The sequence below is a fragment of the Anopheles arabiensis genome, chromosome 2, assembly GCF_016920715.1.
Source record: "Anopheles arabiensis isolate DONGOLA chromosome 2, AaraD3, whole genome shotgun sequence".
Classification (NCBI taxonomy): Eukaryota; Metazoa; Arthropoda; class Insecta; order Diptera; family Culicidae; genus Anopheles; species Anopheles arabiensis.
Window position 1 is genome coordinate 6,153,725 of NC_053517.1, and position 14,193 is coordinate 6,167,917.

At 50.2% G+C, this 14,193-nt stretch overlaps 2 protein-coding genes across 3 annotated transcripts; both read right to left on the minus strand.

Annotated features, from left to right (window-relative positions):
* Positions 1–29: 29 nt before the first annotated feature.
* On the minus strand, positions 30–6,966 carry LOC120895648. 2 transcript variants are annotated; one of them, XM_040299172.1, is made up of 6 exons: positions 6,378–6,966; positions 6,099–6,298; positions 3,919–4,254; positions 3,313–3,827; positions 2,522–3,244; positions 30–2,447 (listed from the first exon to the last, which is right to left on the minus strand). In XM_040299172.1, the coding sequence occupies exons 2-6, from the start codon at positions 6,160–6,162 to the stop codon at positions 2,004–2,006; spliced, it is 2,082 nt and encodes a 693-aa protein (XP_040155106.1). In that variant the 5' UTR covers positions 6,163–6,298; positions 6,378–6,966; the 3' UTR covers positions 30–2,003. The 2 variants fall into 2 exon arrangements, with proteins under 2 accessions (XP_040155106.1, XP_040155105.1); XM_040299171.1 differs by having other exon boundaries at positions 6,099–6,966.
* A 270-nt stretch (positions 6,967–7,236) lies between these two features.
* Positions 7,237–14,041, minus strand: LOC120898624 (glycerol kinase). Its single transcript, XM_040304709.1, has 11 exons — positions 13,889–14,041; positions 11,854–12,235; positions 11,512–11,770; positions 10,900–11,444; positions 10,650–10,814; positions 10,108–10,199; positions 8,987–9,100; positions 8,816–8,907; positions 8,582–8,678; positions 8,193–8,338; positions 7,237–8,114 (listed from the first exon to the last, which is right to left on the minus strand). The coding sequence occupies exons 2-11, from the start codon at positions 11,920–11,922 to the stop codon at positions 8,026–8,028; spliced, it is 1,668 nt and encodes a 555-aa protein (XP_040160643.1). The 5' UTR covers positions 11,923–12,235; positions 13,889–14,041; the 3' UTR covers positions 7,237–8,025.
* Positions 14,042–14,193: the final 152 nt, after the last annotated feature.

A 14,193-nucleotide genomic window follows, 5' to 3' on the forward strand; every position in this document is an offset into this window, starting at 1 on the left:
AAAACAAAAGGAAAGAAAACCAAGCTCAGCATTGTTTGCTACACTCGTCTAATATCTTTATTTCAATGTAAATATTATCACTAGGATACTTCACCTTTGGAGAAATAGTTCGTCACTACGTTTTTGTTTTGCTTCAATAAACCGGAACCACGACCATAATGGAGTTGGATATCAGTTTGTTTGTTTTCTATGCCAGCTAAGGTGGTAGGTAGCCTTTGCCAGAACACACAAACAAAATCGTTAACCCAAACCCCATAACAAGACGATTTCGATGGAGCAATTTGCATAACTCCGAAACGAGCACAATAAAGCGCCCGAAGTTATGCAACACGCAACACAAAAGTCGTCTTTTATGGCTTTGGAGAATGATTTTGTTTGTATCACCTGTTTTTCTGAAGACTCAAACCTTCCTATTCGAACGTGTTTCGAAGGGATATGGGAACGAACAGTTCAACACGTTTCGCTTGTCACACACACACCATGGCCTGGCTGGCAGCAAACAGTATATCCTAAAGTACGGTGTAACGGTATCCTGCTACAAATTGGTTCAAACTGGAGAAACAAGTTATAGGAGTACAAAGTCTGAATATGTTTGTGTGTGTGTGTGGGTGTGTTTGTGGGTGTGAGTTTTAGTTTTGCTTCACAAAGGTGCGTATTTGAGAGATTCGCTAAGTACAACATTACGCTCTATGATTAGGACTGCTGAAATGGATTACGTGAAACGGTGGCGCTGGCTGACTGAGCCTCTCCAGTACCGAGACCAGTTGTAGTATAGGTATCTAGTATAAATTGATATATTCGATTAAGACGGTCGTTTGTTTCTTCACAATCATGATTGCAGAATTGGTTTTCCTCGCGCACCTCAAAGTGTTATCGCCTCCACGGGGAGCAAGACGCTTCGTTTCGTTTCATGTTCTTCTCCACTCCAATGATTGGGGAATTCTGCTACTGTTACACCAACGCCAACTGTGTCTCACTGTTCGTAGTGTGGTTTTGCTCGTATTAGAATATCGTTTGTACTATCAGTGGCAATGCACCAATCAAAGAAAACTTTACAACTTTACTGGTTTTGTGTTATCCGCTGCAACTCCGACATGCTGCCAGTAGCAGCTACCTGATCAAAAGGTTTAACTGGAGGACCTGCGATTCTGTGTGGAGTGTTGTTGGAAGGTGTTAGTTTCTACCATCGTTCGGCGCTCTACTCCCGCCAGCCTTAGTCTCACAGTAATGGATGTGGATAAAAACTGCTCTACTAGACAGTGTGCGCTCTTTACAGAGACTCGTTCACTACTAAAGGTGTGTCCAAACATGTTCCTTCCCCTTTTCTGGTATAATATTGCTTAAAACCCGTCACCGAACGTGGGTGAAGTGTGCTTGCACTGATAGGTGATGGAGAAATCACATTGCTCTTTCCTTAATGCGTGTCCCAAGAGGAGATGTTAGAGAAAAGGTTGTTCGAAACTATGTACAGTTTAAAACCATCATGATTCATTCAAACTATAGGAAAAAACAAAAGCAAACTGTTTAAAAAATGTTTAGCTTAAGTTCCAAATTTTCAGCTTTAAAGAATCCAATTTCACTTGACTTTTCTGCAGGCCCAAAAGAGTTTGTGCTAACTCCACATCCGCTTGCTCTAAATACTTGCACTCTCTTGCGCATCAATTTGAATATGTTTAAATGGTTCGCGCTTAGTGCTGAAAAAGGATATTTAGCTCTGGCGCATATTTGCAAATGCAATTTGCTAGCGAAGCGACCATTTGATAACGATCGGCAAAACGAACTACGCTACTACAACTGTTTTTTATCACAAACAAAGAGCCGCCGGCCTATCTATCTGCGATGATCTAAGATCAAAACCCCGCCGGCGGCTAAAAAGCATATCGCCCTGTCAAAACTACGAGGAATATCGTGCTTGATATGGTTCCTTTGTTTCCAATTTCCTTAGTCTCCTGCGATCGAGTTGTGACAATTCCAATAAAAACACAAATGCTCGGCCCAAGGTTTCAGTTGCTGATCGTGCTGATGCAGTCCGCGTTCTTCGTTTCGTGCAGATGGTACGCGCCGAGATCGATGCTCGATTCCCACGACATGGGCATGTTGGTGGTGCCGATAAAGTTACTGTAAAAGAGGGGCTGCTGCTGCTGCTGCTCGTCGGTGATGGAAGTGGCAGAGAACTTGCGTGGCAGGGTGGCCACCGTCGCACCCTTACGCATAGGGCAGACGGTAGCGTTCGGGCTGATGACAGTGGACCCACTGTTGGAAGCACAAAGCAACGGTATCGTATCGGTGCACAGATTCGCCTGTGACGCGTCATTATCTCCACCGGGGCCGACGGTACCGTTGAGCGATTCGCCGCACGATCCTGCCTGCTGGCTGTCGAGCGTTTTCTCCATCGTGGAGCTCACGTACGGGCACACGTTGGAGGAACGTACCAGCATGCACCAGTTCTGCCAGAGAAAAAGAACCGTTCGATAAGAATCGACCACGGGCTAGCACTCCGTGCGTCCATCCCGGCACTCACCAGTATGTTGAAGCAGATGGCAAATATCACCGGCATCACGCAGGAATGCACGTTCTCGAGCGCAATCACCTCCAGGAACCAGCACACCGAGAAGATTGGCTGGAAGAACAGCCCGAACTTGATCGCCCGCTTGAACTCGGTAAAGTCCTGCACGTCCGACGCCATGCTCGGCGTGGTCAGCTCGGCCAGCGACAGCTGCCCGAGATCGATGCGCGTATCGTACGAACAGTCGAACGACCGTTTCGCCGCATTCATCGCGTACTGGCTGACGGCGCCGGTGCCGCACTGAAGACCCGGCGTGAACGGCACCACCACACCACCGCCCGCCGCCATGACGGGCTGGGGCAGCGTCACCACCGAGTGGCGATTAGCACAGTCGGCATACTCCTGGCAGCAGATGGGACGATCCTGCTTCACCTGCTCTAGCTGCGGGTAGCTGTTGCTGCGGCACACCATCGCCATATTGACGCCGGCCAGCGACGGCAACCGCGGATAGATGATGTCGTTGCACTTGGACGTCGTTTCGATGATGCTCTCGATGCTTTCGCACAGCAGCTCCGTCTGCTTGGTGGAGATGCGCTTCAGGCTGAGCGTCCCGAGCACGGTGGTCAGTATGATTAGGAACGAGATCGGCACCATGAAGCTCACGATCATGCCCTTCTGGATCGACATCCAGCAGTACCGGTGCACCTCGAACCGATCAATCGAGGAAGCGTACGAGAACTGGATTGAGAAGAAGAGGGAAGACAATTATAACCTTCGCAAGAGGACGCACCTTCAACCGAACCTACCAGCACGTACACCGCCGGAATGCCGTACCCCATCAGGTAGTGGTACTTCAGCTTCGGCGTACACTCGTTCGCGATCAGATCGTAGATCACGTAGATGTAGATGAAGCACCAGATGCTCGTGCTCAGGTGCAGATAGTGCAGCAGCAGCGCGATCAGCTCGCAGCGGATCACGTTCCGGGTCGCCTGCACGCCCAAAATGAAGCACAGATTGGACGCGATCAGCGCCAGCAGCAGATTCAAACAGATCGGATAGAACGCGTTGAAGTGGCGCAGCCGGCGATTGCGCAGGAACAGTATGATGATGGTCAGTATCTGGGGCGCCAGGGCAAACACTGCCCCGATCACGATCACGTTGCCGCCGAGATCCTTGCGCAGATTGCCATTGGTGCCGTAGTAGATGTACATGATGTTGTCGATAAAGTCGTGCCCCTTCATGTCGTTGTTCAGGTTGTCGAACGAGCTCTCGTCGTCCGTCGTGTGTGCTTGGGGCGATTTGCGCAACGACTTCGAGGAATCTAGCGAATGGAAAGCGCAAGAGCGTTCCTATTACTGTCCCTGGAATTCACCCCAAATCTCCACTCCACTCAGAAAATACTTCATACTTACACACTTTGATCACATTCTCCTCCCCGGGGTAGTGGTTCCGCTTCATCGTGCTCTTGTTGATGAAGGAGGCGTAGATTTTGTCCGGATCGGGAAAGATGTCCGGGGGGCGCGTTACCTCCCCAGCCGCTGCGGCCCGGACCGGATTGCCGGCCGTTTCCTCCGGTATCGGTAGCCCACCGAGCGTCATGCCCGTCTCGTAGTCGGCCGTTTTGGTGCCACCGTCGTAGTCGTAGTAGATCGGCTCCATGATATCACCGGCCGGGCGGGTAAAGTTGATAAAGTCGTTGATAAACTTCGTCTCGTAGTTGGCGAACTTGGCCCGTATGCCTTCACATTCTGGGAATGGGAAGGAAAAAAATGATTTCAGTGATTACACACACGCATACACACACATACACAGGATCAAGATTATAGAAAGCATAAAGAGGACCTCCTCTTCACGGGTTGTTAAGCTGCGTCGGTTCGGTAACAGCTCTTCAAAAGCTCCTAAATGACGTCATGAGCCATGTGGGAATTCAGTAGGAAAATCTAGCGTGCATAATTTGTAAGAAAAGAGTGGGAAGCTTCAACCAATTCTGTCTGAATCATCCACAAAAAGGAATTTAAAAAAAACTGCTGCATTCCAACGGTGTCATCCACAGCCGGGTCTCGCCCGCTTTTATCTTGCTTCATTTATTATTGAATATCCTCTGGCGTGACAATGCTCCCGTACAGCACAGCAAGCCACGGACATAAATTGCATTGCAATCTCGCCCACGTTCGGAGGACTAGGCAGCCTTTCTCCCTCCAACATGCTTCTGGCTACTCATTGCAATTATACTCCCGATAAAGTGCATTATTGTTGAGTGCATTCCAAAAATATCCCACAAAGAACGGGGCCGCCAGAAGGAACTGGGCAAAGGAAGAACACAAAAACGCAAATGTGCTTCCTATTCTCGAGGCTACGTTCGGTGGCTCTGTTCTCGACTGTGACACAATTGTTCTTCCCTCCCACCCAATTGTCCTCGCTTCTTGCTAGAGGACTCTCTTTCTTCGTACCCTTCATTCATTCATTCATTCATGCTTCACTAGGACGACATTTCCTGCGGGGCCTGGAAGTGCTGCGACATTGGCAAGTGTCTTGGCGCGCGTCGCATCCTTCTTTTTTCACTCCTGCGGGGGCTTTAGCAGCGTAAGCGCAATCTGCTTCAAAGGATGCTCTCCTGCCGCTCCATTGACGCAGGCTATCAAAGGACCAGTTGTGATACGTTGTGGAGCACACTCCAACAGTAGGAGCCAGGGGACAATCGAAGCCCAACGACGGTTCCCGGGGCTACAAGAGCGTTTCGAGTGGCGCTCAGTTAATGTGTAACACTTGTCACGTACCCAGTGTTGGTGGTATGCCCCAAGGATATTGGGTGGTTTTGCAGGTGTTTTCCATACAGCACACCTGCTTCACTGCAGTAAGGATTGCGTTAAAACGACATTCGAACCGGAAGAACATATTTGTCGTGTGAGTCCATCGTTGCGTCCATTTTCAGCCCGCCACAGAAAGGCGGCGACCCACTTGAGCCTGACCCACTTTAGTGGGAAGAAGAGGACGCACGCAAACCACCAGCAACACGCGCTCGTGCGAAAATTGATCAAACACGGCGCAACCCGCGCATAACCACCGTTGCCGTTGCCGGTCAGTTCGAGTTGGCTTGTAAATTCTAATTTTGTATGTTTTATATATTACACCCCAAAAACGGGAAATTGATTTTTTCTGAGTGGCGCTTTCCGCAACCGCGAACTACACGAAATGACTGGCGAACCCGTATGGGGGATTTTCCGGCGGGGGATGCGGTTTATTGCGTAGACACCATTAAACCCCTCAGGCCCCCGGGTTGGCACTCAACCTCCCCCCCTCGCAAGTCAAAACGGTTAAGTGTTTTGTTGCCCCGTAAAGCTATGACACATCTAGCAGGCTGTGGTGGGTGATAGCGCGAAGCGTGATGACAGCTCACAGACAGCCCAAGACGACGGAACCAGAAAGGAAGCAACAAGAGCATTCGGTTCGGTTCGGTTCGTGCCTGGCTGTGGAGAACCGCTGTGGCGGCGGCAGCGGTTGTTACTTATGCATGCAAATTGAATCCAGTTGATTTCAGCACCTCCAACAACACCTCCACGCCTTTTGATTACAATCTCGTGCCTGTACTCACGTAGTCGGCCGGAAAATTGAACCACCAGCAACAGCAGCACCGGAAACAGAATCCTTGACAACATGGTGATGATGATGATGATGAGGCTGATGTCTGCCGTAGGTAGAGCCCAGATCCCGGATGAAGGTGTACGCTTGCACACAGGAACGCTAGATTAGATGTGGAGCGGGATAGATAGGAAGTCGCAGAGTTCTTCCACCCTGCGAGTAGGATTCAATTAAAAACACCAGCTATCAGTCCGTTCACATCTCACAATCACTCTCGGCTTCATCAACGTACTACTCGATAGAACAGCCACACACGCATACACATACACAGAGACACGCTAAACTCTCGCTTTATCCTATAGTAAACACATCAACTAGTGAACACACTACTGCGCCTGCTACTTGGAAGACCAGGACCAGAAATACGGCAGACGACACCGCGCGCGCGTCCTCACCGCCTGCTGTTCTTCAGGTTTTGGGCAAGCAGGTTTTCAGGTCATCAGACTCTCCCCGGTCCATCGATACACCAAACAGTGCCCCGAGAGTGCCTCCACCAGGCTAGGTCATTTTCCCGCACGCGATACGCATAATCGATACTGGCAGGCAGGTTCTAGCAAGGGCCCTGAGACTGGGAATCCAGGGGGTTAGGATGCTCCCAACAACAACAAAAAAGCGTTTATCACATTAGCACGCCTCACAAACCACAGCTCCGACTAGTGCACTAAAGCCGTCGTCCACACGGGGTGGTGATAAATTTTCATCTTATCCTTGTGCACCGCGTTGCCGTTCCTCTTCAAGTGTGTGCTTTTTCATCGTTATCCTCCACTCTCACTCACACACGGCAGGCAACACCAAAGGAATGGGCCCGTCCGCCCCACAAAACGTTTCACTGGAGCAGGCTGCCACCAGCCAGAAACCATGCGTCTCCATCGCAACCGCGGCCAATGCCAATCGGGCGCGCGTGAGCACTCTTCCCCCACGGAGTGCGAGCAGCGAGCGGTGCTGAGCGACTCACACACAGCGACACTCACAGACCGGTACCGCGTCCGATAAGAGTTACAGTGCGTGATGCAAAACCATCCACAGTGGTGGAAATATTCCTCCAATATTTATTTCGAATCTTAATTACAGCGCAGTATCTAAAGAGCAAATTGTTCTTCATTTATACTATTTGATTTATTAACTTTGAAAACAGTTTCTTTTAATAATACAATAGGCCTCTCAACACAGCTTGTTTGTGTGTTTTGTTTCGTAAAGTACCGCGAAGAGGGGGAAAAAAGCACTATCTAAACAACCCATAAATAACAATTTAAAAAAAAAAAACAACCTTCCGCTACTCCAAAAACAACATCGTTGCCGTAACAAACAAATCTACGCTAATTCTGCTGCCACATTGGAATCTAGCCCGTTTCTAGCTAATAATGTACGTCTGCCTCTGACTGGTTTGCGGTTATCACTATTAATATCTAAAGATCGCGCGTCCCGGCTACCCCTCCCTCTCTTCCACCCACATTAAGCACACGTTTTGGAATATATATGTGTCGATTGTTGAGCGAATCGTTTGCCACAGCAACCTACTGTGTCTCTCTGTTACTTCTCTTACCCACTAGTGAATGGGTACACGTTAAAGTACATTCTACGGAACAAAAGGTATGTCAAAAGTAGCACCTTTTGAGAACGGGCTTAGTTTTAGCATATAAACTTTTTCCTGAGTAGCTTTTAACAACAGCAGCAACGATTTGCAAGTTCGTTGCAGCATCTAAGCTAGCTATAGCACCTGGGCACGCGCTTTGGCCATTGTGGCCCTGTCTTTTATCGCGACGAATGTGTACGGAACGTATCCGAAACTGGATTGTTAACGGGTTTAACAGACTAGTTGAAAGCAGGTCGACATACACCTGCTCGTTGTATGTCGCCTTTGTGTCGGTCGATGCACCTAATCACCGCCGTTGCGAGTGAACCAGCATCAAGAAGGTCGTGGCCAGGAACAGACCGGCCGGTATCGAGGCAAGCAAGCTGTAGCGTTCGTCTGCAAATTTAAAAGAAAGAATCCACAAAATAGTGACCACGATTGATGCTGAAAACTGCCCGCCAATTGTCCGCTTACCCGTCATTGCTTCACTCTTCTTCGAAACTGCCCAGCCCAAACTGCGCTGCACTGCCATTTTCCACTTGGTGTACCGAGCGTTCCGTTCCTCCTCGGTGGTGGTCGGAAGGAATGTTTCATGGTGCGATTGAACACCTGCGTAGCCACTGCCAAAAGAACACAACAAAAAACACACGCACAATGCCGTTCATTATCTAGCTCGAGTGTGGTTGCCAAAAAAAAAAAAGAAAGAGGGAAAACAGCAGCAACAAAGCACGCCACTATCGGGAAACCCAATACCAATTCCATCGCTAAGGTCTTATCTTTATCGAGCAGTAGGCAGTGATGGTGGGAAAATAATTATTCCGCTTTACGTAGATAAACGCACACACACGCAGTCATTCACTTACCGGATTTCCGCCTCCAGCTTGTACAGATCCACCCCGTTCGCCTGTGCAGCGGCCATCGCCGTCCCGAGAGCAGCCGGTTCGTGCACCTCCGTCCTCACTGCCGGTTACAAACAAAATGAAAGAGCGTTGAGCGATGGTAGTGCGCCGATCGTTCGTGGAAGGGCGGCGGCGCACGACAGATAATACGTAACAACCCGTCGTGTCCCGCGAGAGCTTGCTCGCTCGTCTACTTACACACAGGAATGCCGCTCAGATCCGCCTGCAGCTGCATTAGAAGGCTGTTGCTCGCCATGATACCGTCCGTGTGGAGCTTGTTAAGGTTTATGCTGTAAAATAGGGAACGAAAGGAACATTCATAAGACCGGTGGTAATGCAGCACTTTGCGCCTCGAACGCACACACTTACCCGCAGTCTTTCTTCATCGCCTCGATAATGTCGCGCGTCTGGAAGCAGACCGCCTCCAAGGCGGCCCGCACGAAATGATGCTTGGTAGTGAAACTGGTCAAACCACAAAATATGCTGCAAATATGGGAAACACCGACCGTCAGACATTCAGAGCGAATCGTGATCGTGTGTGATAGTGAACGAGTACGAGAGAGGAAGCAGGAGCGACTGTGTACATGAAAGCTATCATTAAGCTGACTTAAGAAGAGCAAAAACAAAAATCCCCCACTACAACCCGACAAAGGGCACGATCAAGTCATGTAGAAAAACCCGCGACTCAACACCCGTGGGGGGAACCACACATACCCCCCACAACCCCTGTGCTAATCGATCGGGGTTGGTTTGGTGTGGTTTGGTCTCGTGACGGTTTCGTTTACGGAAGCACGAAACGTGTCTGGGGCTTGGCTTCGAAGCACCGAGCGCAACCTTTAGTTGCCCCTTCCCCTGTTGCACCTCCGGCGCTGTCACCAACGTTCGCTTTAAGATCGCTTTAACCTTAAGCAGGAATAAAAATAGTCAATCACGAAACGGGGAAAACATCACGCAATCCTGCGCTAGCGTCATCTCACCCTCATCGGACGTGCGCGACTACATCGTTAGCGCAAGGTTTTGTGTGCGCGATCGTGGTAGTCTGTCGCTAACATACATTAAATTGTAACGAAATTCTTGCTTCTTCATGCGTCACATATTATAACACACACAAAACAAAAAAATCCCAAAAAAAACGGTCTAACATCTTGCGCTTTTCCCAACGGTAATTATTATCTCCCGCGTGCTCTTGCCCGCGGTATTGCTGGTGCTGCTATCTTAATAAGAGAGTGGTACCGCATTTACAACCTAACACTATGGGCAATATATTGATGGTTCGTGCGATTGGCACTTGACGGCGTCAATTTGCCAAGCCCAACATCACCCTCTCTCCTTCTTCTTCTTCTGGCGCTCATCATTCGCTTTTAATCTAACTCAACCTTTAATGCCTTTGATAACGGGGAACGTGAATTTATGAGTGGAACGTGGGGTGAGAACGAACGAACGGAAAAACAAAAAAATAAACAAACAAAACGACACACGACGACACCTACCCTCGCGCGTCCTTTCGCCAGTAGGGGGCGTACAGGCCGGTGAATGCAGGTACAAAGTAGACATCGCCCGTCGATGACACGCTGCCAGCGATCTGCAAAAAAAGGGACAAAGTCGTTAGAAATCACACAAGTCGTAATTATTAGAGCACGAGGAGTCCATCAAACATTTTGCTAACACACGTACACAATTGTCTTACAAATAATGGGGAAGGATGCAAAACAGCGCACTGGTTTGCTATACGACCTAATGCACATTGTAAAGCTGTAATCACACTGATAACTCCCCGATAGAACGACATCAAAGGCACACCACAAATTACTTTACCAACGTCTTTTGATCTTGGTGCTGTACTCAGTTTGCACTAAATTAACATGGTCTAATAAGCGTTCGCTTCTTCCATCTTTAAATTGTCTTTGTCACACTAATAAAGCACGATCGTTGGACGAACACCATCACCACCATCATCACCAGAACACCACCACTCACAGAAGGCGTCGCCTACTGTTACTGCACCAACATCACTCGCGCGTCACACACTTACCTCTTCGGAGTCTTTAATGTCCTTGATGATTTTCAGGTTGTCGCGCAGCCAGTTCATGGCCACGCCGGCGACCGCTACCGAACCTTCCAGCGCGTAGATCGGTGGCGCGTTTCGTCCCATCTGGTACGCCACCGTCGTCACCAGGCCGTGGGTGGATTGCACGCACTACAGAAGAAAAAAGGGAGCAACCAACCAACGTTATTTCATTATCAGCCACACCTCAACCGTGGAGCCAGCCAACGCAACCTACCCTGGTGCCCGTGTTGTACAGCAGAAAGCATCCCTTCCGGTACGTGTTCTTCGCCTGGCCCTCCTTCAAGCACCGCTGCCCGACCAAGCTCGCCTGCTGGTTGCCCAGGATCGCACTGATCGGTATGCCGTCCAGCACGCTGCTATCCTTCACCTTGCCGTAAATCTCGGACGAGCTGCGTATCTCCGGCAGCATGTCCGGATGCACCGAGAACGTTTTCGTCAGCAGCGGATCCCAGTGCAGCGTCTCGATGTTCATCAGCAGCGTGCGCGACGCGTTCGTTACGTCCGTCACGAACGCGCCGCCCTGCGGCCCACCGGTCAGGTTCCACACCAGCCACGTGTCGATCGTGCCGGCATAGCAGCGCCGCTCCCGGCACGCCTTCCGCACCGCCACCACGTTGTCCTTCAGCCAGTTTAGCTTGAGGGCGGAGAAGTACGGCGAGATCGGCAGCCCGGACAGCGCACGGAAGTGGTTGTGGTTTTGCTCGGGCAGGCGGGCCAACACCCGGTCCACCGTTTTGTCCGTACGTATATCGTTCCATACTGCAACGAAGAGGGGGAGTTGAAATGAAATCGTTGCTTTATTGGTGCGCCTTCCTTCGCTTCTTACCGATGGCATTGTAGAGCGGTTCGCCTGTGTTCTTGTCCCACACGACGGTCGTTTCGCGCTGGTTCGTGATACCGATGGCAGCGATATCCTTCACGAGAAAGCCGAGCTTTTCCACCTGATGGCATGCCTCGACCGCGCAGAGCCGTACCGCTTCCAGCACCTCCACCGGGTTGTGCTCCGTCCAGCCATCGCGCGGCACTATCTGCGTAATGCGGATCTGGTGCGATGCAATCTCCTCGAACTCGGGCAATTTGAAGATCTGCAGAAGGAGGGGAAAGCAAATGTAATCGCAGAACGTGTCTCAAGAGATGTTGAATGGATTGAGGTTGCTCTTCTGCTTACCACAAATCGCACACTGTTGGTGCCCGCATCGATCACACCGATCAGCTTGCTGCGCTCCAAGGAGGCCATGCCGTCGTCGCTGTATGTGTCCGAATCACTACTGTCTAGTGTGCCGCTTCTTTCTCCTTCTCTCTGTCTCTCTCTTTCTCTCTCTCTCTTTCTCTCGGTAGAGCTGTGTCTCGTCCGGACGGTCACCTCGCACCCCGTATCGGCAGTTCTAGCACACACAAACGCGTTATGTATCGGACACCGCTTCTGCTCGTCTGTGCGCACGTTGCATAATGTCACTCTCCGACGACGACGACGACGACGTTGCTCCTCCGCGTGCTGCACGTGCCGTGTTGTGCAGCGCACAGCGAAGAACCCTGCCAAGAAGGTGTGTCTGTCGAGTGTAGGAAACTTATCATCACCTCGTCCACGTTATCATGATGATGCACCGCACTGCTCAACCGAGGCGACCGTGCCGCATGTCCGCGCTAGACTGAGCTGAGTCAGCTTGCTCGCGAAAACGACATTCCTTCAGTGCAAAAACCGGCCGCGTAATCGAAACAAACACATGTCGCCCGTCCCTTCCCCTCTACACTGTCTGCACTGATCGGCCGTCGCACTAGCGGCAACCCAAATCCCAAACCGGCTTGGCGCGCTCAACCGATGATCGTGACGGTTTTATCACCTCTCCTCCCCTCTCTAAGCAGACACAAACACACACACACGGTTTTGGCGGTGCGGCGGTACAGACACACTGCTATGACGTGTTGACCACCACCGACAACACTGATTATCGCAGCAGCTACCGTCGCCGGTTCCGGTTTTTGCCGCAATGATGCCGACGGCCAGACGGGCAGACAGGCAGGCAGAGAGCGGGCGCCGGATCTCGGTTCCGGGCAATTTGGTTCGGGTTCCACCAGAATCGCACCACGCACGTTGACAGCCACGTTGAGAAAGCCGTGGAAAAGCCCGAAGAAAAACACGCACATACATCACACTCACTGACGCACGCATGTCAAGTACGGGCGAACACAACGGGCCAAGGGCCCGTGTTTTTATGGTGCGTTAAATCATTGGGTTGTATTTTTAGATTGTGGAAAAAAAAAGAAATATGGAGAGAGTGATGCAAACAATGACGTGACTTTTTCACTATTATTGGTAAGAAAAGTAACATTCATTCTGCATCGCTCAGATTTGCTGTACGCTTTACAGTTCAGCTGTACCTTCGACGTCACTGCGGTGGTGGTGGGGACCCAGCTGACAAAAGAAGGTTGTATGGCGCTGTTAAGGCCGTAACAAGACGTAAGCGTTGAAATCGCATCATTTTGATGCACAAAGCTTGAAACATTATTTGATGAAAAACAAAATCACCAGTATAATTGAGGGACCCACTTTTCAATGGGAGCCAAACCAAAGCAACATTTTGTTATGGACCTGTCAATGCCTTAACAGCAGTCTGAACAGTGCCATTGTACACTGGGCATACTACACAGTTGCATACGTCATTTACACCGGCGCAAAACAAACACATCCAAAGCGAGGACGAGCCTCCAAAACGCCATTCGACGACGTGTGGCGAATCACGGTGGCCACCGAATTAAAAAGTAAAAAGCTCTCACAAGGGAGAGTGGTGTGACCTAGTTCACGTCATACGAACATTCACTCACAGCTATACTTTCTTGTCGAGGATGCGAAATTAAAAAAAAAGTGCACTGTGCAGGTTTCAAACCTTCTCTTCCACCCAGCTGTTACACGTGTTCTTTCGGCTTTGCATAAAAAAGGGGGCAAAGTTTACACACGCGACGTGCTACCAGAGCTTAATGCCGGCACAGCTGCAAAGATAATGCAAGTTTTAAAATTCACTCCCCACCGATAAGATAACGCAAACCAATCGGACACGCCTATATATTGGCGCCGCATAGGAAATGGTACGGGGGCAAAGAGGGCAAAGTACACGCTTAATGACCGGATACGTCCCACTGAGACACACGCACACACACACGCAGATTGTCGACGACACTTTTCGACGGTTTAAATATTTACATACCGAAAGGGCTAATTAAATAACACGCACCACCACACCACGGGTGGTCTTCTCTGTCTGGCGTGTTATGCGGCGATGGCTACGGCGGCACTTCGTCGTATCGACAAGCCAGAGTGTAATGAGTTTAAATTGTAGCGATTATTTCGTCCCCAGCCGAACCGACACGCACGGGCGACACTCAACAACTGAAGGGAGTAGTAATCGAAGATTGGCTGTAAAGCTGGCCTAATCTTGCACAGTGTGTGCTTGTCGACCTTGCCGCCGCTCGCCACATTCCACCGGTGGTTTTGGGTGCGCGATAAAACGTT